At 38.9% G+C, this 26,316-nt stretch overlaps 2 protein-coding genes across 6 annotated transcripts in view; one reads left to right on the top strand and one right to left on the bottom strand.

Moving 5' to 3' along the window:
- The window catches only part of CFAP91 (cilia and flagella associated protein 91), an 85,726-nt gene extending 82,305 nt beyond the window's left edge, over nucleotides 1–3,421 (bottom strand). For 3 of the 4 annotated variants that reach the window (XM_078453051.2, XM_078453052.2, XM_078453050.2), the window contains exon 1: nucleotides 3,190–3,421. In XM_078453051.2, the coding sequence (XP_078309177.2) occupies nucleotides 3,190–3,313 (124 nt within the window). In that variant the 5' untranslated portion in view covers nucleotides 3,314–3,421. The remainder of the gene's footprint in view (nucleotides 1–3,189) is intronic. The other variant, XM_078453053.2, reaches the window with a different exon arrangement.
- A 12,680-nt stretch (nucleotides 3,422–16,101) lies between these two features.
- Nucleotides 16,102–24,876, top strand: COX17 (cytochrome c oxidase copper chaperone COX17). 2 transcript variants are annotated; one of them, XM_078453049.1, is made up of 3 exons: nucleotides 16,102–16,305; nucleotides 18,483–18,571; nucleotides 21,340–21,363. In XM_078453049.1, exons 1-2 carry the CDS (start codon nucleotides 16,199–16,201, stop codon nucleotides 18,565–18,567), a joined length of 192 nt encoding a protein of 63 aa, XP_078309175.1. In that variant the 5' UTR covers nucleotides 16,102–16,198; the 3' UTR covers nucleotides 18,568–18,571; nucleotides 21,340–21,363. The 2 variants fall into 2 exon arrangements, with proteins under 2 accessions (XP_078309175.1, XP_060495877.1); XM_060639894.2 differs by lacking the exon at nucleotides 21,340–21,363 and adding an exon at nucleotides 23,581–24,876 and having other exon boundaries at nucleotides 16,103–16,305.
- The last annotated feature ends 1,440 nt before the right edge of the window (nucleotides 24,877–26,316 follow it).

Here is a 26,316-nt window from a genome sequence, read left to right as displayed (position 1 = left end):
ATATTATCTTCTTTAGCTTCATCACCCAAATCCACCTCTATGACTCAAGTTGAGAAGGTGATGGAAACTGGGCTGATTTAGGAATGACAAGGCCAAATTTTATGGCCTAAAATTACAGACTAGTGAATTTGAAGGCAGGACGAATGCACCTGTTTAAAGGGAAGAAGGCTATAGCTTCAACATGTCTGATATATTGGGAATAGCATCGGACAAAGGGAAACTTCTATTCGTATTCTTTTTTTAAGTGATTTAAAAGATGTCACTGGGCCTATGGTTCCAACTGTGTTGTTCATCTTAAGTGAATTTAGCCTGCATTTCCCCTAACTCTAAATAATAAATTATAAACCATTCTCCTCTTATTCCTATAAGGAGTATGAAGACATGATCTATAGAAACATTCCTGCCATCTATAGAAGATAATTACACAATACTATGTGATTTATGACTACACATTCTGTAACATACCCTACAATTGTGATCATAATCATTGCTCAAAGGCAATAGAAAGACCCCTGAGATGCCGAGGTAATGGCACTCATCAGGCATCACTTGCTTATTCTTACACGAGTGTTAAGTGCTTTATGTGCAATATTCCATTTAATCCTCACAAAAACCCAATGAGGTAGGCACTAGACCTCCATTTTATAGGTGAGGAAACTGAGGCTTCAAGAAGTTAGCCACTTACTGATGGAACAGTTAGAATGTGAACTCCAATTCTTCTGGCTCCCAGGCCTTACATTATCAAAAGCCCATGAATTTTACAGGGAAAAGTTTCTCATGGAAATCATGAGAAAGCCCCTCAGCCAATTTACCCATCTTGTAGAAACTGTTCTAATAAGCCTAGGAAGTTGTCACACCAAGTAATCATAAGAGACAGGAAGTATTTCAAACCCCAAGACATAATGATTACTTTTAGGGAAAGGCATAATAAACTGCATATTCTGGGGGAAAAGATAGCAAGAAAGAGCTTATGATAAACCTAGAAAGCATTTTAAAACATTTTTGGAAGCTAGAAAAATTAAATGGACCATATATTTAAAAGGCTTTAATTATCAGGGCAATAGTGTAGCTACTAATCCATCAACAAATTTAGATTCAGGAAAGTGATAACATATGGTGGTCACTTAGACATTTGAGACACAAAACATTTAGCCAAAAATTGAGGAAACTGCAAAATGGTACACAAATGAGGTATGATCTATAAAAAAATGATGTTAACTCTAAAGTACTTTACAAATGTATCTGAATTAACCTTAATTGCTACAGTGATCAGAGAAGTAAAAATTACATTTAATGAAGACACCCAAAGCTTCTTGGAGGAGCAAAAGCCTTGCAGACAATTAACTATGGTGAAAAGGCCATTGGGTTTGAGGGGTGTGGGTGGGTGAAGGGTGAAAAAACTTGGAAAGGTGCTTATGTGTGTGTATCACTGACCACAACACCTACCCACCGCAGTTCTTTCTGTCAGGATGGAAATCTGACCCAAGCCAGTCAACTCATTGGCTGGTCAAGAACATATCTTATTTCTCCAATTTGCAGCTAAGATACACAAGGACTCACAGGTGAGCTTTATTTAGGATAAGAGGCCATGTAGACTGCCACCCCAGTCCCTGTCATAGTAAAAGAAATCTATAAACAAGTGGCTTTCTGTCAGATGGAAGAAGGACACATATATGCACAGAAAAAAGCAGGGTTAGAGTTGCCAGATAAAATACAGGATCCTCAGTTAAATTTAAATTTCACGTAAGCAATGAATAACTTTTTATATAAATAGATCCCAAATATTGCATGGGACTAAAATATTACTTGTTATTTATCTCAAATGCAAATTTAACTGCACATCCTGTATTTTTACTTGCTAAATCCGACAACCTAAACAAAGTTAAAAAAAAAAAATAGGTCCAAGAAATCAAGCAGAAGGGCACTACACCTTAGTTCTGATCTTCCCTGTCTTGGTTCTACTTTGTCCTGGCTATATTATGCTTCCTGTCCATTAATAGACGTGAGATTGCCCGTCTAATTGGAAGAATCCAAACTTTATTTGGCCTATTTTGAGTGGGTTTCTGTTCCTTGCAAGGGACACGGAAACATTTAGTAACCCCCTGCAGAAAAAAAAAGGGGGGGGGGAGAAACTTTTAAGGATAAAAGACAGGAAACTTGATAAATTATTTGCCTGTCTTTACTAAATAAGTATATCCCATTCTCAAATTACTTTTGAAATAAACATGGTGTGTTTACAAGGGTTTACTAGATTTATTTTACAAGACGAAACCAAGAGTGAATAAAGAAAATCACAGGCCAGAATATGTAAGCAACCATTACAAAGCCCCTATACCAGGAAATGGGTAACCTATTGATTCCCAGTGAAAGAAGATCCTGGGAATCCCAGAGGAGATACCACACGGTTAAAAGCAATGCAAGATTCAGGTGAAAAGCATGGGACTGCTGAGGGCAAAATCGGAAAAAAAAAATGTACCAACACTGGAATAGGTGCTGAGAAGGCTGCAAAAATGTATAAAACAAGAACTTAAAGAACTCAAAGAACTTAAGGTCCAGTAGAAGATACAGAACATAAACGGACAAGCTGGGCATTAAAATAAACTGGGGTTTTACTGATCCAAAGGAACACAGTGGACCTAGTTTATAAGCAGTGCTTTAATAAATAACAATAAGTTTTGAAAGAGAGAGAGAAAACTGAAAACAAAGGCGAGATAAACTGGTACTTCTTTATCTACAAAGCCAAATTTGGAGTTGCCCAGAGAATGAGGGAGGGAAGGTCATTTTTGTCTGGCACTTCATACAGTTAGAATGAGGGAATGTTGAGTGAATCTCCAAGTCTGCTAAATCATTGCATACATTTCTGGATAACAAAACACCCGGTACAGGTTTCAGAAAGATTGCTTAAAGCTGTGCAGACTATCTGGAAAAGACGGTGGGGGACAGTAAAGCGACTGCGCGCGGTGTTCCTCCTAGACGCAGAGCGCACCTGCGGCTTCCGACGCGCGCACAGGAGCACCGCCACCTGGGGAGCTCTGCGCTGCTCTCACCCAACAAAGGATAACCGTGGTCAGGGGATCGTCCCCAGGCTGGTCTTCCGTTCACCTCGCCCCTTAGCCGGGTATCACCGACCCAAAGCCCACCTAGGCCAGGAGTCGACAACTCTGGAGGGAGGTCCGGTGCCGCCCTTACCGTACAGAAAATCATACGGTCGACTGGAGGAGACGTTGCCCCAGGTCCCTGACTTCACCCCGCACCGGGTTTGAGACACCTGCGGGTTGGCCTGGGGCTCCTCGATAGTCACTACATGGCTCATAGTGTCGACTCTTCCCTCCGGTCAGCCGGGGACCAACTAGAAAAGCCTAGCTGTTGTGCGCACGGGAGCTATGGTAACCTCCGCCAGAACGCCGAGAGAAGGGGCGAGGCGAGGAGCAGGAGAGGATGGTCCGGACGAATGCGCGGGGAAGGTTGGAACGGAAGGGGCGGGGATTGTGTGGGAAAGGACCAGTAGGGTGAAGAAAAGGGAGGGGTGGGGCGAGACTCAGGAAGGGAAGGAAGTGGGGAAAGGAGAGCGCGGAGGAGCGTAAAAGTGTGTGTGGGGTGGAGAGCAGAAGGATGGAAAAGAAGGGCAGGCTTGAGGAGGGAAGCGTGCCGGCTGGGGAAGGGCGTCCTCACTTCCCACTGCACTTACAAGAGTACCGCGAGCCCTCGACCGCCCTCCTTGAGCCCTCGCCCGGAGAGCAGCCAGATGCTGCTCTTCAAATCCAGCAGAGATTTGACCATTACAATTCTTAACTCTTTCGGAAATCCCAGGGAAATCTCAATCTTCTAGAATAGTTTAGGTTTTTCATTTCCGACATCCCCTTTCCGCAGCGCTTGTTCTGCTTTTAAAACTATTAAGCAAAATTTTAAACATAGGCAAAGGTAAATGCACTTTTAATAACCCTCACGGACTCATCACCAAGAATCAACAATTAACATTTTGCCCATCTAGTTTCATCCCCTCGACTGCTCCGTGTTTAACTATTTTGAAACAGATCCCAGACATTTTACCCTTAAATTAATCTGCATCTCAAACTGACACGGATTTTCTTAACTTCACCACAATTATCACATGAAACAAAATTAGTAATTCCTTTTTATCATCTAATACTCAGTACATATTCAAATTAACTTGGCTGAATCCAAAATACCATTCAATAGTTGGGGTTTTTTTTCCCATTAAAAGCATAAAAAAAAAGTCTTCATACTGCATTTTGGTATGTCTCTTAAGTCTTATCCTAGAACAATAGATTTCTAATACTTTGAATGATTTTGTTACCTGGGATTCTTCTATAAACTTTCTCTCACCAGCTCTGGTTGTCATGAAATACAGGGATCCTAGAAGAAAGGCGTGATAAATGCTGGGCTTTTTCACTTTAATTATAAAATTTCAGAGAAATTAGTTAGTCCCCTAGCAACCTCCAATGTTAACCAGTAAGGTTTTGTTTAGTTATCATTAGCAATGCATACATTTTACGTATCTGATGAATTTTAATCCATTATTATTTATGATGCTCAAATTATCTTGTTAGGCTAGTGGCACACCTTAGAGTTGACTTCTTTATCCCTTTGATGTGATCTATAGACACTTATAGAATAAGCCTCCTTGGCTGCTATCCCTCTTTCCACACATACTCCTGGTTTTGCTTACTCCTAAACTTCTTGGGGCTTTTGAACCAGCCATATACTTTGTCACTCCCAACTCTTTGCTCAAACTGATTTCTTTGCCTAAAATGCTTTTTCCTATTTATGCACCCCAACTAATATAGGTCTCCTTGAAGACTCAGTGCTAACCTTACTACATTTATGTAGCTTCCCCAAATCCCCCAAATAGATTGAGGGTTCATTCTTTCTTCCAATGCTATAGTAGCACGAATATCATGGATCACCTTGCATTAGTAATGGTTTGCAACTCTCCTGCACACAACTGTGCATTCATTGTGGACACAGTCCTTCACATGGTCATTTGGTATCTCTGAAGTACCTGGTAAATAAAAGCTTAATAAAATGATTCCTAAATGAATAAATACATCCACTTATTAAACAAATTTACTGTCAGGGCACCTAGGTGGCTCAGTCAGTTCCAACTTCGGCTCAGGTCATGATCTCATAGTTTCTGGGTTTGAGCCCCACATTGGGCTCTGTGCTGACAGCTTAGAGCCTGGAGCCTGCTTCAGAGTCTGTGTCTCCCTCTCTTTCTGCCCTTCCCCCACCGGTTCTCTCTCTCTCTCTCTCTCTCTCTCTCTCTCTCTCTCTCCCCCCCCCAAAAAAAAATAAATTTAAAAAAAAGCAATTTACTGTCTACTATAAAATAGGTATTGAAGATTCTGAGATAAGTTATACAGCTCACTGGATGATGAAGAAAACAGACCCAGAAACAAATAAAATACAATGTTGTATGGTGTGATGATATTTTTCTGTCTGTGGGCATAGCTACATTTCCACTTTCTGTCCATTTTCCCCAGAATGCTCCTCACCCCTGGCCCCCCCATCTTACCGCTGCTGACTTCTCATCATTCAAGTTCTCGCTAAAATGTCCCCTCAGAAAGACTTACCTCACTGAATCACATAAATTAATCTTAAGTAGCCAACAACCAGCCCCCTCCATAAATACACTGGAAGACATTCACCAATAAATATGTCAAATGTGATGAGATAAGTGACTATGTGAATGTCTTACATAGACTGTACTGGCCATTTTACAGGAGTTGCTCACTCTCTCCCTTGCTGGGAGGAAGCAAGTAGCCATGTTGGGGACCCTACGTACCAAAGTACTGATCCTCTTGGAGCTGAGGGCAGCCTCCAACCCACAGCCAGCAAGAAACCAAATCCTTCAATCCTACAACTGCAGGAAACTGAATTGTGCCAACAACTTGAGTGAAATTAAAAGCATATCCTTCCCAGGGCATGTGGGTGGCTCAGTGGGTTGAGCATCCATCTCTTGATTTCGGCTCAGATCATGATCTCATGGATCATGAGTTCAAGCCCAATGTTGGGCTCTGCGTGGACAGCATGGAGTCTACCTGGGATCCTCTCTCTCCCTCTCTCTCCCTCTCTCTCTGTCCCTCCCCTGCTCACACTCTCTAAATACATACATACATATATACATTAGAAAAAATACATATGTACATACATACTTAAAAAAAAAAAGGATATCCTTCCCCATTAGAACCTCAGATAAGACCACAGTTTCATCCAATATCTTGATTGTAGTCTTGTGAGACCCTAATCAGAGGAGCTACTTAAGCCATGTCTAGATTCCTAACTATAAAAAACTGAGATAATAAATGTGTATTCCCACTAGGTTTTTGCTAATATTGCTATACAGCAAGAATTAACTAATGTGGAATCTTTATGAAATTACATTCTGCGTCTTGTGGTTTACTTGTATAAAAGTAACTTTGATAATGTAGAGAGGCGTAAGTTAATAAAAAACCCATGTTGGGAGACAGTTGGCCGTGTTTCTGCTTGTCTTGTAAGGGGGATACTGTCTGCCTTGTTCCTTTGTGTAGGAAACAACCTTGGACAATAGAGATAGTGTGTGATTCTGGAGGAAAGGGCAGGTTTGCTAACAACTTTAGAAGTCAGATGGTCTCCCTTTGAGCAAAGGGCATACATTCTTACTGCCTATTATTAAAGATTTGGGTTTCCTAATATCATTATTTTTTTCCTATAATGCAACCCAGTGTGTATGCAGATGTCATCTGGCCTTCGTTACATCACCGTGTGGGAATTGGGGCTCAGAGAACTGGCACAAAAAAGCTGACACATTACTGCTATGGCTGTAAGAAATAAATTATCCCTTATCTCTAACCTAACAGTTGTCTGGCTTCTATTAGCATTCATGGGACTGTGGTAGGCAAATTGGGTAAAATTTCAAAACCTTCAGAGTTCTTGAAAAGCTACAGAGCATAATGTATTGCACATCTTTAGCTGTGAAATTTGGAAAGCTTTCCCCCATCCCCAGAGACAGAAGTGTAAATACTATACAAAATTACCTCCAAACTTATTAACTAGGGAAGTGAGAATTCAGGACCTGCAATTCTTCTGTCTCAGCATATGGTGTCACTCCTCTACCAACATCAACTACCCACCCTTGCTTGGTGAAGTCTCCATACCTGGAATTAGTTAGGCATGAAAAATAGCTAAGCACTTTCATCATGGAGGGATTTTAGTTGTTGCTTGTTACATTACTAGGGCTGTCATCCACAGAATGCTTGGTGCCATTCATAGGTGATGTTCCCATTCAGTACTTCACAATAACGTATTCACTGTACTATAAAAAAAGTCCATTACAGTCACCTTTTCAACTCTTGCTGCCTACTAATATAGCAATTACAATAGCACTAACAAAGAGCCCCAGGGGCTTAAAATAGTAATGTATTGCTGATTATAATCATAACTGGGAAGTGAGAATGTGATATGAAATGTACTAATCAAACCAGCCTCTGAGTTGCCTCTGTAAAACAGATGGTTGAATCTAATCTCTCTCTCTCTTTTTTTTTTTTTTTTAATTTAAATTCAAGTTAGTTAACATACAGTGTAGTCTTTAGTATTGGCTTCAGGATTCATCCCGTGATTCATCTCTTTTTTTTTTTTTTTAATGTTTTATTTATTTTTGAGACAGGGAGAGACAGAGCATGAACAGGGGAGGGTCAGAGAGAGGGAGACACAGAATCTGAAACAGGCTCCAGGCTCTGAGCTGTCAGCACAGAGCCCGACGCGGGGCTCGAACTCATGGACCGCGAGATCATGACCTGAGCCGAAGTCGGCCGCTTAACCGACTGAGCCACCCAGGCGCCCCCCGTGATTCATCTCTTACATAAGACACCCAGTGCTCATCCCAAAAAGTGCCCTCCTTAATGCCCATCACCCATTTAACCCAACCCCCCATCCACCTCCCTTCCAGTTTGTTCTCTGTATTTAAGAGTCTCTTATAGTTTGCCTCCCTCTCTGTTTTTATCTTATTTTAGTTTCCACACGCCACCTACTCTCAATTTAATCTCTAATTACAGCTCTCTAAAATTGTGTTTTTCTTGGAGGAAGTGGGTTTTTGAGATTTTTCTTGGGGGAGAATGGGAAATACTAAATGTCATTGTTTTATACTCCTACGTTTCCTTTAATACTAAAACCATCCTGTTGCTGGGTAAACTCCAGAGACCTAGGGCCCTGGGGAACTGACCCAGCCAGACCTGAAGGAGTTGCTGAAGGTTCTTGGTCCTGTCACGAGAAGGAATTCAAGGACACACACTCAGCATAGTGGATGAGTAACAGAAGCAGGAAAGTTTATTAAATCAAAAAGTACACTTTGGAAATAGGAGAGCAAGAAAGAAAGTGAGAGCGATGCATGCCCTGAGGGTTTGGGTGTCTTGTTATTGACCTTTGCTAACTAGGAGTCAGAATATTTATTACTTGGGAAACAATGTTTCATGTTTTTTCTTCCTAATTTGGTCAGAGGTTTCTCTTAACAGCATCCACAACCTTGGCTCACTCTTGTTAGATCTAGCTTCTTGTGGAGTGCTGCCAGGACAGGCTTCTGACTTTCCCAACAACTGGCCATAACTTCCTCGGTGCTGGCCTCCAGGTATCCTGTTAGAACCTAACTAACCGCCTGCTCTAACAATCCCACAAGTCTAAGACATTTAGACTGCGTAAGAAAAGTAAAGAATGACGTTAATGTAAAAACCAATCATTAACCTTAAAGCTTACCTCTTCATAAATTAAAAGGCAGAAGAAAAAGTAACCTACATGTGTGGGGTAGCTGTGCCATTCTGAAAGAAGAGGAGAGGCAAGTAGCTGGATATAAACAACTAAATATTTCACCTTGGAAAGTAATATCTTTTGGTCCTCTTTTTCATGGGCAGGAGAATACTCCATTCTGAAGAAGCAGTTGTTGGAAGGGTTTTAAGAGTCACAGTGCTCAGGGAGGAAACTAAGAGATTGTTAATATCTTGAACACAGCTCATTAAAGGAAGTGGGGACAGGGTAAGAAGGGGCTGTTACCCAACTGCAGAGTTAATACCTATACTTCTCAAGCTCAGAGTTAATACCTATACTTCTCAAAAAATAAAAATGGAAGGAAAACTTCTAGACTCACTCTATGAAGCCAGCATTACCTTGATTCCTAAACCAGACAGAGACCCCATAAAAAAACAGAACTATAGGCCAATATCCCTGATGAACGTGGATGCAAAAATTCTCAACAAGATACTAGCAAATCAAATTCAACAGCATATAAAATGGATTATTCACCATGATCAAATGGGATTCATTCCTGGGCTGCAGGTCTGGTTCAATATTCACAAATCAATCAATGTGATACATCACATTAATAAAAGAAAGAATAAGAACCATATGATCCTGTCAATAGATGCAGAAAAAGCATTTGACAAAATACAGCATCTTCTCTTAATAAAAGCCCCTCAAGAAAGTTGGGATAGAAGGAACATACTTAAACTTCATAAAAGCCATATATGAAAAGCCCACAGCTAATATCATCCTCAATAGGGAAAAACCGAGAGCTTTCCCCCTGAGATCAGGAACATGACATAGATGTCTACTCTCACCACTGTTGTTTAACATAGTGTTGGAAGTCCTAGCCTCAGCAATCAGACAACAAAATGAAATAAAATGCATCAAAATTGGCAAAGAAGAAGTCAAACTTTCACTTTTTGCAGAAAACATAATACTCTAAATGGAAAACCAGAAAGATTCCACCAAGACTCCTAGAACTGATACATGAATTCAGCAAAGTCACAGGGTACAAAATCAATATACATAAATAGATTGCATTTTTATATGCCAATAATGAAGTAACAGAAAGAGAGATAAAGAAGCTGATCCCATTTACAATTGCATCAAGAACCATAAAATACCTAGGAACAAACCGAACCAAAAATGTAAAAGACCTGTATACTGAAAACTATAGAAAGCTCATGAAGGAAATTGAAGAAGACACAAAGAAATGGAAAAACACTCCATGCTCATGGATTGGAAGAATAAATATTGTTAAAATGTCAATGCTACCCAAAGCAATCTACACATTCAATGCAATCCCAATCAAAATTGCACTGGCATTCTTCTCAAAGCTAAAACAAACAATCCTAAAATTTGTATCAAACCACAAAAGTCCCTGAATAGCCAAAATAATATTGAAGAAGGAAACCAAAGCAGGAGGCATCACAGTCCCAGACTTTAGCCTCTACTACAAAGCTATAATCATAAAGACAGTATAGTATTGGCACAAAAACAGACACATAGACCAGTGGAATAGAATAGAGAACCCAGAAACGGATCCACAAATGTATGACCGACTAATCTTTGACAAAGCAGGAAAGAGCATCCAATGGAAAAAAGACAGTCTCTTTAGAAAATGCCACTGGTAGAGCTGGACAGCAACATGCAGAACAATGAAACTAGACCACTTTCTTACACCATACACAAAAATAAACTCAAAATAGATGAAAGACCTAAACGTGAGACAGGAAACCACCAAAACCCTAGAGGCGAAAGCAGGCAACAACCTCTTTGACCTCAGTCGCAGCAATTTCTTACTCAACACATCTCCAAAGGCAAGGGAATTAAAAGCAAAAATGAACATTGGGACCTCATGAAGATAAAAAGCTTCTGCACTGCAAAGGAAACAATCAACAAAACTAAAAGTCAACTGATGGAATGGGCAAAGATATTTGCAAATGATGTATCAGATAAAGGGCTAGTATCCAAAAATCTATACCAAACACCCCAAAAAACCCAAATAATCTAGTGAAGAAATGGTCAGAAGACATGAAAGGACAATTTTCCAAAGAAGACATCCAGATGGGCAACAGACACATGAAAAGATGCTCAATGTCACTCATCATCAGGGAAATATAAATTAAAGCCACTTGAGAAACCACCTCATACCAGTCAGAGTGGGTAAAATGAACAAATCAGGAAACTACAGATGCTGGCGAGGATGGGGAGAAACAGGAACCCTCTTGCACTGTTGGGGGGAATGCAAACTGGTTCAGCCACTCTGGAAAACAGTGTGGAGGTTCCTCAAAAAATTAAAAATAGATCTATCCTATAACCCAGCAATAGCACTACTAGGAATGTACCCAAGGGATACAGGAGTGCTGATGCACAGGGTCACGTGTACCCCAATGTTTATAGCAGTGCTTTCAACAATAGCTAAATTATGGAAAGGGCCTAAATATCCATCAACTGATGAATGGATAAAGAAGATGTGGTTTATATATATAATGGGATAGTACTTAGCAATGAGAAAGAATGAAATCATTCCATTTGCAGCAACATGGATGGGACTGGAAAGTATTATGCTGAGTGAAATAAGTCAGTCAGAGAAGGACAGATATCATTTGTTTTCACTCATATGTGGATCTTAAGAAACTTAACAGAAGACCATGGGGGAAGGGAGGGGGAAAAATAGTTACAAACAGAGAGGAAGGGAGGCAAACCACAAGAGACTCTTAAATACAGAAAACAAACTGAGGGTTGGTGGGGGGTAGGGAAGAGGGGAAAAAGGGTGATGGGCATTGAGGAGGGCACTTTTGGGGATGAGCACTGCCTGTTGTATGTAAGCCAATTTGACAATAAATTATATTCATAACAAAAGGAAAAAAGAATTATCAGTGCCAATATGGGGGTTATTGGATATTACTAGAGGGAAAAATCAGTTCAACATTTGTTTCTCTGCTTATTTAAGAGATCTTTTCTTTTTCACCCAATGCAGGGGCCAACGTGAGGGCCCACACTGTGCCCAATGCCAGCCCAAACTCAAAACCCTGAGATCAAGACCTGAGCTGAGATCAAAAGTCAGACACTGAACTGACTGAGCCACCCAGACACTCCTGGATAAGAGATTTTTCTATGGGAAAAAATACTTCTAGACTCTTTGTAGTAACAGGGCAAAATAAAGCTTTCTTGGGAATAATTTGTCTAAATAAAACTTTATGCTGTGTCTAACATGTGCTAACTGCTGTTGGGGCACCAAAATGAGTATGATAAGATCAAAGCATGTCATCTGCAAATTCACAATATCTCTTTATGACAAAATCATTATTTTTTACTTAAAAGCAAGGACATGACTTAAGCTCTTCAAATAAAACTTAACTTTGTTCCATATCACCTAAAAGGGTAATGAAAAAGGACATCAAAATTATTAAATTCATTTGCTACCCATGAAGCAGTGTTTTCCAAAGTACATTTAGTGGGATGTGACCAGTGTAGTTTTCCTTGTTTTTCAAATGTAGATAATTGACTTCTTTATCCTACTCTGTGCACACATTGTCATCATTGGTCCCTGCAAGGTCACTTTATTTATTTTCATTTATCCCTATTCTCTTCCCCCATTCTGTCAAAAGCAAGTCTTTTTATACATATGTATTCTTGTGTGTAATTTTGGTTTTCGTACCCCTTCTTTAATTTTATGTGAATGGTATTGGGCTATGTATCCATTCTCTTTCTTACCTTTTTTCACTACCCATACGCTTCAAAAATTTTTTCTATGTTATTGTGTGTATGTTGTCAATTTCTTCCACTGTGTGCACAGTACACTCCATTTCCCTATCCACCCCCACAGTCATGAATGCCCACATTGCCTCCAGTTCTCTGCCACAGAAGCATGCTGTGACAATTATTCCCATATACGTTCCCTTATGGACTTGCTGGGAAGTTCTTCTCAATACAGATCCAGAAATAGAATTGCTGAATCACAGAATATGCACCTATTCTTAAATTAACTGGATACTGACTAACTGCCCTCCAAAATGGCAAGACCATTCCACATTCCCAACAGTCACCTGGGAGGATTCCTGCATCCTTACTAGTACTTGGCATTATTCAGTTTGCTAATTTTTGTCAGTCTAATGGGTATAAAGTGATACCTCATTGTTGTTTTATTTTCTATTTCTATGACCAGTACTCCTTTGGAATAGCTCTTTTTATGAGTGTTGGCCTCAGTTTTTCTCTTCTGTGTATTCTACATATTCTCTTGCCTTTAATAAGTAGGCAAACAAAAACAAGTTGTTTGAATATTTCTGCTTCTATATACTGTCTGTTCATATCCCTTTTCCATTTCTCTATTGGGGTTGCTATTCTCTTATCATTACTTTCTAGAAGTTCCTTAAATATTCTAGAATCAATCCCTTGTTGGACTTAGATATTTCAAATATCTTTGACCCATTCATCATTTGTTAAATTTGTCTATAGTTTCTATTAAAAGATAAACTGAGATATATTAAGATTTTTAGGGGCAAAAATTCGTTCAAAATGAGCAGCAGAAATGGTTAGGAATGCTTGCTGCACTACTGGAGCACAGAGAGAGGCTTCTACAGAGAAAAAGTGGAAGAAAAGTAAGGAAATTATTGATTGGCTACAGCGTAAATCCTAGTTGGCTGTGATTGGTTGTCCTTAGCCTTTTGATTTTGTAAACTTGAGGTATTTGTAGGTTTAGATTTTGGTTTGCTTAGTGTAGGCCACTGCAGCATTAGCGCCACATCAGTCTATTGGTTTGTTTAATTAATTTAACATGTCCTATGTAAAACCTTAAGCCTTTATTTTGATGTAAAAAAATATATATATATATGTATATATATATATATATATATACATATATATATATATATATATTTACTTATGATGAGTGAAAAACTCTCTAAAGACCTGATGGACAAGGGAAGCCATTTTAGATTTTTTTCTAAGTTAGCATGATGGTATATAAACTTTGTTCAAACCAAAAGCCTGATTTATGGACTGCCACACGTGCATTGTACATCTGCTTTGTGAATGAGTAGCACAAAGGAAAACCCATCCTGTTCTTGAGATATCAATCAGTGTTCTTGTTCCCTGCATTCCTTTATGATAAAATTCATGATTCCTGCCTATATGCTAATCTATCATCTTTTGAGATGTAAAGAAGTATATACCCTGTAAAAATTGTTCATTCTCCAGAGTACTTTCATTCCTATGAAGAATGTGTTTCCTGGGCAGCTGTCCTAACTTGGGCTCAAATAAAACTCTCTTTCTTTACTTTTAGAGATTCTAAAAGTTTGTTCAATTTGTGTTGACAAAATTTGTGCTTTTGAAATGCCATCAGATGTACACCACCCCTCAGTATAAAGATAACCTCTACCAACTTTATATTAATGTATTTTGGAGCCCTAAGTAACAGAGACATGCTATCAAAGTTGGGATTTTTTTTTTAAGATTTTATTTTTAAGTGACCTTACACCCAATGGGGTGAGGTTCAAACTCACAACCCAAAGATCAAGAGTCAAACACTCCACCGAGTCAGCCAGGCACCCCTAAAGTTGGGAAGATTATTTTAAAAAAAGAGATAAGCTCCTCCACTATCACTACCTTTCATTGATTTCTTAGTTTGACCTTTCACATGTAGACTTTTAATGCATCCAGAACCCCACCCTTTGATGTGGTGTTTAATTTTCTTCAGTTTGTTTTCTTTTCCCCATTGATTTGTTCAGCCATGTTTATTGTACATTACCTTCCAAAGTGATGTTGATGTTGCTAGTCCAAGAAGCACTGTTTCAATAGCAAGATACTAAATAGCAGTAGCAAACACCTAGTTGAAAGAACTGATAATAGTGGATAAAGGTGAGTCTAGGAGAATATAAGGACAATATGTTGTTATTAGTAAACATATCAATCTATAATGAAGTAAAAATCATGCTTATTAAAAGTTTTTAGATGACAAAATGGGGATGTTTTAGTAACTTGGAAAATACACATAGAGAAATTACTTCCATATAGCACCAGTTCACAGGGGCACCTGGACGGCTCAGTCATTTAAGCATCCAACTCTTGATTTTGACTCAGGTCATGATCTTGCCGTTGGTTCAAGCCCTGCATCAGGCTCTGCGCTAAGTGTGGAGTCTGCTTGAGATTCTCTCCCTCTCTCTCTCCTCCTACCCCACTCACGTGCTCTCTCTTTCTCTCTCTCTCTCTCTCTCAAAAAAAAAAAAAAAAAAAAGGTATATAGCACCAGTTCATAGACATACATACGGATTCCCTGAGCTAAATCTCTGAAATACAGAAACAAAACTTGGTTAGGTGACACTGAAAGTTTTATTACCTAAAATATACTAGGCAGCTATTTGAACTATGCTTTGAAGTCCTGCTCTAAGAAATAAGTCCAGGGGCACCTGGGTGGCTCAGTCCGTTGCTTAACTGACTCTTGATTTTAGCTCAGGTCATGATGTCAGGAGTTGGTGGAAAGAGGCCTGCCTCCAGCTCTGTACTGAAATCGCAGAGCCTGCTTGGAATTCTCTCTGACCTCTCTCTCTGCCCCTCCTCCCACTTGTGCTCTCTAAATAAATAAATAAATTAAAAAAAATAATAAGGTAAAAAGAAATATGTTCATTCTTTTCCCCACAATTTTCTGCATGAAAAAAATCCCCACAATTGCAAATAGTAGGTGCCAGTTTACTTATATACCTAATTGAACTCAAGAAATGCCAAGGAAAAGTCATTTTTCAATTTTATTAACTGGTATATTTGCCCTATGATTAACAATTCATACTGAAATCAAATCAGTTAGAAAGGGAGCTATAAAATAGTGTATTGGGTATGGTATGAGTATTAGAATTTTCCCCTCACATTTGTGGATTGGATTGTTCAAAGCTCTTTGCTGATCATTTTTAACTAAACCAGAAGAAAAGAGATGGAGGTGGGGGCGGGGAGGGGAGAAGGCAGATAATAACTCGAGCATGAACTATGTGGAACTAATCTGTTACTCAAGGGAAACTGGCTTTCACTCGTGTTTCTTTTGTTTAGGGTGGACAAGTCATCTCACCTTCTTGGGCTTCAGTTTTCCATTGGTAGATTGAGAGGTTAAGAGATATGAGTTACCATCTCACTACTTTTTCCTTTTTCCAGTCTTCCTCAAGTTGATTGACAAATTCTTTGCCCTTTCATCCCGCCTCTGCGCCTGCGCGAAAGAAGCGCCTTTCATTTAGCCTCTCTGCGCACGCGCCGTTTTAAATCTTTTTTCTCCCCCTCCTAACTCCCCCTCCGTCTGAGAGAGGCAGGACTTCCTGTCCCTTGTAGAGCCACTGCCGGAAGTGACTGAAGGCAAATCGGCGTTCGCCGAGCCTGGGAGAGTTTAGGGTAGCTGTGCTAGTTACTGCTGTAGGCTTGCAAGATGCCAGGTCTGGCGGCCGCAAGCCCTGCCCCGGCTGAGTCACAGGAGAAGAAGCCGCTGAAGCCCTGCTGCGCCTGTCCGGAGACCAAGAAGGCGCGCGATGCTTGGTCAGTGCGCAAATGGGGAGGGAGCGGCGGGCAGGCCCCATGCGCTGCCTTCCGGTACCTCCGTGCCCTGCCCGGCCTTGGGCTTTCACTGGTCCGAGCTTTGCCGTGCTGCAGTTTTGAGAGTTAGAGGACCCAGTACTGTGTCTGTTGACTGAGCCCGTAGCCCAGCCCCGAAAGATGGATGAAAGGTTAGGAGAGAGGTCAGATTGAACCGGGCTCGCTTCGCACACTCACTCATAGGGTTTTTGAGCATCTGTTTCTGTGTCAAGCACTGCCTTAGGTCTACTAAAGACGTAAAGATGCTACTTGATTTAAAGAAGCTTATAGGTAGTGGAGATACTAATGATTGCTATTACCACGTGGTATGTATGGGCTGTGATGGAAGATTTGGCAAGACAAAAGAGTAAAATTTTCTGGTAAAATTTTGGCATAGTGGGACCCGGTACATTTCTTAAAGTACTGAAGAGTTCCCCTTACCTCCCCCCTATCCCCCCACTCCCGGGTAGGTGAATTAAAAATCAGACAGTCTGACATAGGTGACAGTATTCAGGCTAGCACATCTGAATTCCTGTCAACCCACAAACGGTTTTGTTTGTTCTCATTCTATACAACCTCTGTTGTGGAACAAATCTCATTAGGGGGAATGCTCAGAAAATGTGAATTGTAAACCTCTCCCTCTTTTTTGCCCTCATAAAATAATCACAGTGGCATAATGGAGTTAAGAGTTATAGGAAAGCAGTGCTTTTTATTAATACTCAGTACTTTTCAAATAATACTGTGAAGGGAGAATTGAAAGACTACAATCTGATACTGAAATTGCTTTCATAGTTAACAGTAAGTGCTTATTGAATCTAAAGCTAGTAATGTGTCATGACTAAGAACTTGGAATCCAGAGTCAAGGTTTGAATCTGGTCCACCAACTTTGCGACTTTGAGTAAATTATTTAACACACCTGCCTCCTATGTCTGTAAAATGGGCCTAATAAAAGTGTGTCTGCCTCTAGGATTCCTGTAAGGTTTAATGATACAGGTCTTACACAGTATTCAAAAAATGATCAGGGAATACTAGCTGTTATCTTCACCAAACATTCATTCATTTGTAATGAATGAGCTATTCATTGCGCAATTGAAGGATGTATAGGATTTGGATCTCTAAAGAAGGAGAACCTATCCTTCAAATTGCTTTTGCATTAATTGTCTATGCCAAAATATCAATAGTCAGGAGTCAGTTTTTTCTTGTAATTAAATTTGGCTTAACTTGATCTTTGCTAAAATTACATTTTCAGGCCCTAGAAATAAAAAGCTGTGTGATCCTAGATTTTACTTAGTGTAAAAAGTTCTTTGATCATTGTGAGGGAGGCTCATCAGGCTGCTTGCTGTTGCCTGCCAGATCTTGCCGTTTATGTTGTTGGGTGTATTATGATTAGAAGGAGATTCATTTAGGTCTATTTGAATGTAGAGCAGAATAAAATATTTAATTCCTCTGTGATAGGCAAAAAATTCAATTCCTCTCTCTGTCCTTCATTTAACTTAAGTATTGTATTCAGGGGCGCCTGAGTGGCTCGGTTGGTTAAGCTTTGCCGTGATCTGAGGTTGGTGGGTTTGCCCCGCTTGGAGCTCTGTGCTACCAGCTCAGAGCCTGGAGCCTGCTTCCAATTCTGTCTGCCTCCCTCTCTGCTCCTCCCCCGTTCATGCTCTGTCTCTCAAAAATGAATAAACATTAAAAAAAATTTTTTTTAATTTTTTTTTTTTAACGTTTATTTATTTTTGAGACAGAGCATGAACGGGGGAGGGCCAGAGAGAGGGAGACACAGAATCGGAAACAGGCTCCAGGCTCTGAGCTGTCAGCACAGAGCCCGATGCGGGGCTCGAACTCACAGACCGCGAGATCATGACCTGAGCTGAAGTCGGCCGCTTAACCGACTGAGCCACCCAGGTGCCCCTAAAAAAATTTTTTTAACATAAGTATTGTATTCAGATGATCAATTTCATTAGAGAACTGTATTGTTCCTTTGATATGAACTAGAGGCAATATTTGATATGCATAATTATTTCTTTAAGTCCAACTACATTCCATCAGATCCATGTTCTGCCTCATTCCCCATCACTGTCATGCATATTTACTATTAATGTACTAATGCTTACTTTGTTAGATAACAAGTACATTTTGTTTTATAGCATCATTGAGAAAGGAGAAGAGCACTGTGGACACCTAATTGAGGCCCACAAGGAATGCATGAGAGCCCTAGGATTTAAGATATGAAATGGTGAGCATGATACTTTCTGATTGGGAAGATAATACATAGGGTTATTGCTTCAAATTTGTGCTTTATAGATTTAGCAGTCACCAGAGAACATTCTATTCAAAAGGTAATTCACCTGGATGCTTAAGTATACTTAAAAAATAATTTTCAGTTTCTAATGTAGGGAGTAAATGATGCTAATAAGGTGAGAATCATTCAGTGGATTTAAGGAGGGGAGAATGTATCTTTCAAAAAGGGGCTTGATAAAAGCCTTTAGAGTTATGTTAGAGTCAGAAGGAATAATGGTTTTGGAAGTTCAAAATATTCAGTTGTCTGACTTAAAGGAACTAAAAGGAAAATATTCTTTATTCCTTGTTTCTGATGTGGGTCTTTTAAATAGGGAGTAGGCAGTACACGGAAGCATTGCTTTCTGCAAAAGAAAAATAGAATTATTGCTATTTCTTTTGTGCCATGCTTCTAATAATACTAAAACCTCAGACCATTTTTTAAAAGAACTTTGAATCCAAATTTTAATGCTGAAAGGGACTTTAAGTTATGTGTATACAGCAATACCACAGATAAATGATCTTTTGTTTGGAACTCTTTCTTCAGATAGCAACTTAACCCATTCCTAGGTCTCTGTCCCATAGTCTCCTTATTAGAGATGCTTTCACTCAACACTCCCATCTGAAATAGCATCCCTTCCCCATCACTCTGTCCCAGCACTATCCAGTAGAACTTGCTGTGATAATGAAAATATTCTGTACCTTCAGTCTCCACTCTGGTAGCCACTAGCCCTGTGTGGCTACTGAGCCCTTAAAATGTGGTAGTAAAACTGAAGAACTGAATTTTTAGTTTTATTTAATTTTAATTTTAATAGCCACATAGGGCTAGTGGCTACTCTTAACATCACTGCCAGCATATTAGGTATGTATTTATTATCTGCATTGTTTTACTGCAACTACAATGTAAGCTCTGAGAAGAATTTTCTGCTTGGGGTGCCTGGGTGGCTCCGTCAGTTGAGCATCTGACTCTTGACTTTGGCTTAGGTCATGATCTCACAGTTTATGAGATGGAGCCCTGAGTCATGCTCTATGGGGAACAACTCAGAACATGTTTGGGATTCTCTCTCTCCCTCTCTCTGCCCTTCCTCTGCTTGCTCATTCTCTCTCTGTCTCTCTCAAAATAAATCAATAAACATTTTGTAAAACATGGGTACTAAGGAGGGCATTTGTTGTCATGAACACTGGGTATTGTATGTAACTGATGAAGCACTGAATTCTACTCCTGAAACCAGTATTGCACTGTATGTTAACTAAAATTTAAATTAAAAAATAAATAAATAAAAAATTTCAGAACATACTGGTTTTCTAATAGAAAAAAAAAAAAGAATTTTCTGCTTTACTCACTGTCATATTCCCAGGACCTATAATTTTGCCTGTCACATAGTAGGTGCTCAACAGAGGAATATTAATTAAATGAATAAATAAATGAGGAACTAAGGCCTATAGATATGGAATGACTTCCAAGGTAAGTTGCAGGATCAGATCTGCAACCTCTTGTCTCCAGGCAGATTCCCTCTGCTTTTTGCCTATCCCTTCCACTGCCCAACATCCATATCACACTGCCAGTTTTAACTTAATAATAGCTGAGAGATAATGTCAAAGTCACATACTAATATAACAGTAATAGCCTGGTTTCTTTCTCTTTCACCTCTCTACTGCCTCTTTAGAATTTCATACATAGCTAGTCTTACTCATTGAGCTGTAAAAAAAGGACAGATAAGGAACCTGTTCCAAGCTGATAAGAAGTATCACTATGTAGTAGAAAATAGTCTAGGCTGAAAGTCCTGAGGCTTAATTTTGATTGTCAAGCTTAGCATGTATTTTGCTTCAGCTACATTTAACATTCATCAATACATTAAACCTCTGTGGATTTCACTTTTTTAATTTATAAAAAGACCCATAACATATTTTGTGATTTTTATATTTAGTATGGTATATCTACTCTGTGTGTACATGACATACTTAAGTGGCTTTTAGATTACATGGTTATTTAAAGAAATTCCATAGTGAATCATTTTGTAAAATAAGTAAGTTTGGGTGTGTGTGTGGGGGGGAGGGGGTGTTCTTTAAAAGTATAATTATACCTATTAATTATTTTTAAAGACCTGGAATGTCAACATTTGTACACGGTTTCCTTGTTTATATTCTTACTCTTTTCCTAGGCAGTGGTATAAAGTGTTGGTGCTAATACCAAGCCTGTCTTGATAAAAAGGGTGATTTTTAAAAATGCTAATTTTAGGAGCATCAGAAGCATCTCTTGGACTTCATGTCTACCACAAAAGTGCTACAACTATTGTCATAATTAGCACAAATTCACAAGGACTAGAAAATATCATAGTTTTCTTTATATTATTGGGACAAAGTGAGAGGGATACCTGTGTACTTCATTTGTGTGTAAAAGAAAATGCAAGAGCTTTGGACTTAGAAAACCTGATGTTTAACTGATTGTGTGGTCTTGGGCAAGTCCTTAACTTTCTGAACCTTAGTTTACTTCAAAGAGTCATTGTGATGATTAAATGACAGGTGTACAAATAGGATTTGTAAACTATCAAATAGAAGCCAGAACGGAATAGCCCATATGTTGGGAGTTGTGGATAGCAGACATCCAATTGAGGTCTGTTGGTTATATGACCTGATTATGTGTTTTTGAATCCCAATTATGGCAAGAACAATCTGAATCCATGTAGGGCCTCTCTTAGAATTCAGATGTCATGTTTTCATTTTCAGCGTACTACTGCTTTTGGAAGAGGAACAGGTGTTTGGATCTGCTTTGGTCCCAGGTATCCTATTTCCCCAACCCCCATTGGGAAATGGACAAAAAGTGAAGTCAAAAAAAGACTTGCCCAAGTTAAGAATGGGTAGCTGGTGGAATTAAAACTAGAGTCTAGGTCTTTTATGTTCCCCAAAGCGTGGATGCTTTACACTTCATTCCTTGCACTTAATGAGATCTGGTTACCAGCCTACTCATTTTTAGGACTGCACATAGTCTTGGTCTTCAATCCTAAAACTTTATTATGAATGTAAATTAGAAAGACCTGTTGCTGAAATGTGTAGGTATATATAACTCAATAACCAGGTCATTGGCTGTAAAATCCAACACTACTGTCTACATTGTTATAAGATAAACTGAACTAAATTGATATCTCTTAGACTATTAGACCACATTTTTCTGATGATAGCTTCAAAGGAAAAATATTTTTGCAAACCTAGATCTTACCAATAATGATCATGAAAGTTCCTTACTTCAAAAACCTTTGTAGATTTTAATGTTATATCCTAAATAAGACAGGTCTTAACTGTACCTTGAATTTAGTAGATTGGGAGTTAATATAAATGTGGGCTACATTCAGCCAGAGGTGCACCCTGTAATCACCTGAGGACTGTTTTCCAAAATTCACAAGCCCTGGGCCCTGATCTCCTGTTGACTCAAACTCCTAGATAATTTTCAGGTGGACCCTTCTTAAGGAACCATTGGCTTAAGCTGAAGAAGTAGCAGGGATATTGCTAAGTATAAACTATCTAAAGATTTAATAGTAGCAAAGGCAGTGACTTGAAAACTGCTCTTAAGGAAAAATAAGTGGGTGATGGTGGTGATTCTAAACACTTTCTTTTATCTTAGGCTATTTCTTTTACTGAAAGAAAAACTAGAGGAACCTAGAACCTACTTAGAAATGTTAAAGAGGAACATTAACAGCTAGTGTCTGTTTTTCTGCCTTTAGGAGTCAGAAGGAACCTTGAGAACCCAGTTTGGGTGCTAAAATCATTGAAAGAAATGAAAGGACTAGCACCAGGCAGTGGGGATACTCAGTATTTACTATTTAACAGAACTTAATAGTTGGTTAAAGTATGCTTAAAATATGCTGATTTCATATACACACATACAACTGATTATGTATGAAAATATGTTTCCAACAAAATCCAGCAAAAGTTTCCTTCCTTGCTATTTAAACATTTATTTATTCAATAGATATTTATTGTTTAATACCTAGAAAATGCCAGCATGAGAAAGGTCTCTTCTGTCAAGGACTTTACACCCATATATATAACCAAGAGGTTGACATCCAGAAGCTTTCCAGAGTAGCCCCTCCTGAGATATAGTTAGTGGCAAAAGAGGTAACAGTGCTGTGGACTGCTGTCTCTTACAATGTTGAGTGGCTTCATTTTTGGTTATCTTTCCTGCTCAAACCCTTCCTTAAGTGTATTCTTCCTTTTAGCCTTTTAGAAAACAGGTAAGATGTTTGTGTTGTTGATCAGGCTTATCTTTTCTAAACCACATGCTGGGAATAATAATAGCTAGATGAAGGAAGCACTTTCATTGGACTTGAAGAATTAGCTAGCCCAAATTACTTTTTGAAGCATTGTTCTCTCTGCCTTCTGGGATAGGGACTGGGGGTGAGGGTGGGTGAGAACTGTTTGGAGAGAAGCATGGTAGTGATTGACTTAGACCAGCAACCCTATCCTCTCCTACTCTCCCTTTCTGATTTCTAAGTGGATTCAAAACATTACCCTTATTTTGCCCTGGGGATAAAGTGAGTAACTTTCCACAGGAAGCACCTTGTATACAGAACTGACCTTTTGCCATTGACTTCGTGGATCTTTGCCAAACATACTTGAATCAGCAACGAAGGGTTTGCAAAGTCTCTTCTCTTGAATATCTGTAAAAATACACTGCTCTGGACTTTTTGGGACGATATTTTTGAGTAAATAAATAAATATGTATAGTTTTTACTTTAACAGACTTCTAAAGATGAAAAAATGTATTGGATTGAACAGTTTCAGTGAGGCTTTTTAGGCAAAACTAGAATTTAAGACTGTGTCTTTTATTTCATGACTGGTTTAGAATTATCGTGGCAATTGGTTAATATACTTGGCTGAGGCATTCATTTCTACTGGTCTTAATTCCCTAATTCCATAGGTCTGGCATGATGTTTAAAATCTAATTTTCTAATATAATTTTTTTTTTTGTAGGTGGTTTACTCTGTGAATGAATAATTCCTGAAGAATGAAGAAGATTCAATAATTTTGGGAATTTGTGGAACTTTGATAAATGGAAAAAGTATTTATAACTTATTTTTAGAAAAAGGAAATTATCTCTGGTCAGAAATCTTCAAGTGTGTCTCTTTTTGTGTTCCTCACGTCCTCACATGGCATTTATTTTTCTTAAAGGATATAGTATAAAAAAACATCCTGTAATATTAATTTCTTATGTTCTTGTGTCATTCTGGGAACTCTAGATTTTCGTTGTAACGAGAAAGCAGATCCTGATCTCATTCAGTGAAACCTCCAAAATGAGGTGCATAGAAGTAAGGAAATAACCCTTTACCAATTCAGAATGAGTACGGTACCCATATCATCTCATTCAACATTTTGTTTTTTATTTTTAACTTACTTAAAGGCAAGAACCGGACAAGCCTTCAATCTTAATATTTTAGATCATTATTATTATTCTTTACTAGTCTGTCTTTTGGGAAAGTTATTTGCTTAGATTTTGGACCACATTAGGGTTCCTTGGCTCAGAAGATCTCAAGTGTTTGGCATAATTAATCTGTAGATGTCTAGTTACATTTTAAGATAGACTAGGGGATCATAGTTTAATGCCTACTGGCCAGATAGCTGTCTCTTATTGATTAGAAGCTCGCCCAGGTCAGAGGCTTGACTAGAACAAATAAGTCATCAGTGAAATTAGCTCAGTGTTCTGCTATAATAATGCCTGGGATAGAACATGGAGTTTGGTTTGCTTGCTATAGCAACCCTGTGGTTCTAGAAGCTGCTTATGGGCTAATGAAGAAATTGGCCATATTCTGCCTATTAGTAAGTTGAGTTTCATATTTCAACAACAAAAGATACTAAAGAACATAAGAGAATATGTAGTGTTCGTATGTCATTCTATGATGGGAAAATTGCCTCTTTTATAAAGGAGCTGAATTAAGGTATTCTTTAGGATTCCTTCTAGTTAATTAAGCATGGCTTTGAAGTATGACAGACTTAGGTTCAACAACTGGCTGTGTCATCTCAAGCAGGTCACAACCTCTTTGGATCTGTTTCTCTCATCTGAAAGAAAAAAAGGGGCGTCTGGGTGGCTCAGTCAGTTAAGCATCTTGGTTTCAGCTCAGGTCACGATCTCATGGTTTGTGAGATTGAGCCTTGCGTCAGCCTCTGCACTGACATCGCAGAGCCTGCTTGGGATTCCCTCTCTCCTCTCTCTCTGCCCCTCCCCCACTCATGTGCTCTTGCTCTCAAAATAAATAAACTTAAAAAAGTGTAGTAATGTGCAAGATTGTGAGCACTAATTAAAATGGTGTATATAGGGGCGCCTGGGTGGCGCAGTCGGTTAAGCGTCCGACTTCAGCCAGGTCACGATCTCACGGTCCGTGAGTTCGAGCCCCGCGTCAGGCTCTGGGCTGATGGCTCAGAGCCTGGAGCCTGTTTCCGATTCTGTGTCTCCCTCTCTCTCTGTCCCTCCCCCGTTCATGCTCTGTCTCTCTCTGTCCCAAAAATAAATAAACGTTGAAAAAAAAAAAAATAAAATTAAAAAAAAATAAAAATAAAATGGTGTATATAAAGCATTTGGCACAGTAGCATTTAGTGTTATTAACATTCTCTAATTTTTTGATCCTCATGTTTTCACCTGAATATTTGGATATAATACTTTTAGTAAGTACTTCATAGCTTTCAGAGCATTCTGCTAGGTGAAAAATAGAATCTTGGACTCCAAGATAAAAATCAGCTTCCATCCAACACCAGTCCTTGGCAGATGGCCATCCAGATTCTGCTTGAATATGTCCTGAACTACAAAAAGGGAGAAAATACAAACTTACCATCCAGTGTTAATTTTTGCTGTATGCTCTTCCAGGCTTTTCCTAGGCATTTACACATTTTTTAAAATAAAAAATTAGGTCATTTTTCTATGCTATTTACTTTTAATAAAATCATAATATTAGTTTCTTTTTCTCCTTGATAATTTTACCAGCCTGTAATATAGTCCTAAAGTATGATTTGTATTGGCTATGTATGAATCCATTCTGAGTTTAGAATAATTTAACCAATTCCCTATTGTTTGTGCATTCATTTATTAAACAAATGTTTTGTAGAATGCTTGCTAAATGTCCAATAGCATTCACGAAATTGAGCATCAGTGTTGAACAGGACCTAAACCTGATGCCTAAATTATTTGTTTTATTGTTTTGTTTATATATTTTGTTTCATTGGTTGGTTTTATGGAAACATGTAAGGAAGAAAAGAAGAAATCACCTGAAATCCCACTAGTCTACAATAGGACTTTTTTAGTGACCTTGCCTTTCATCTCTTTCTGCATGTATATACTTTACTTTTACTTTTTTTTTTTTTTTTTTTTTTTTGGCTGCTCCATAATATCATGCATTGGAAGTTTCCATAGGGAATCCTTTACAAATCCTTAAGTAATCACTTAGCTAAGGATAGACCAGAGGCTACACGTGTTTTCATTTTGGATGAGTACTGCCTGCCCGATCTCTAGAAAGGTTATACCCATTTGCACCTTTGTATCTGAGGGTGCCCATTTCCCTAAGTTCTTAGCAAGGCTAATTTTTTCAGCTTTTGCCAGTTTGATATGCTCACACGATATGTAAAGGAACTAAAGCACTTCTTGACATCTGCCACAGTTAGAAATACATCTCACAAGACCCTCTGCCCATCCTTCCCTAATGCTTAAGCCTTCCTAAAGAT

The sequence above is a fragment of the Panthera onca genome, chromosome C2 (assembly GCF_046562875.1).
Source record: "Panthera onca isolate mPanOnc1 chromosome C2, mPanOnc1 haplotype 2, whole genome shotgun sequence".
Taxonomy (NCBI): domain Eukaryota; kingdom Metazoa; phylum Chordata; class Mammalia; order Carnivora; family Felidae; genus Panthera; species Panthera onca.
This window is presented reverse-complemented; position numbering and strand designations above follow the sequence as displayed.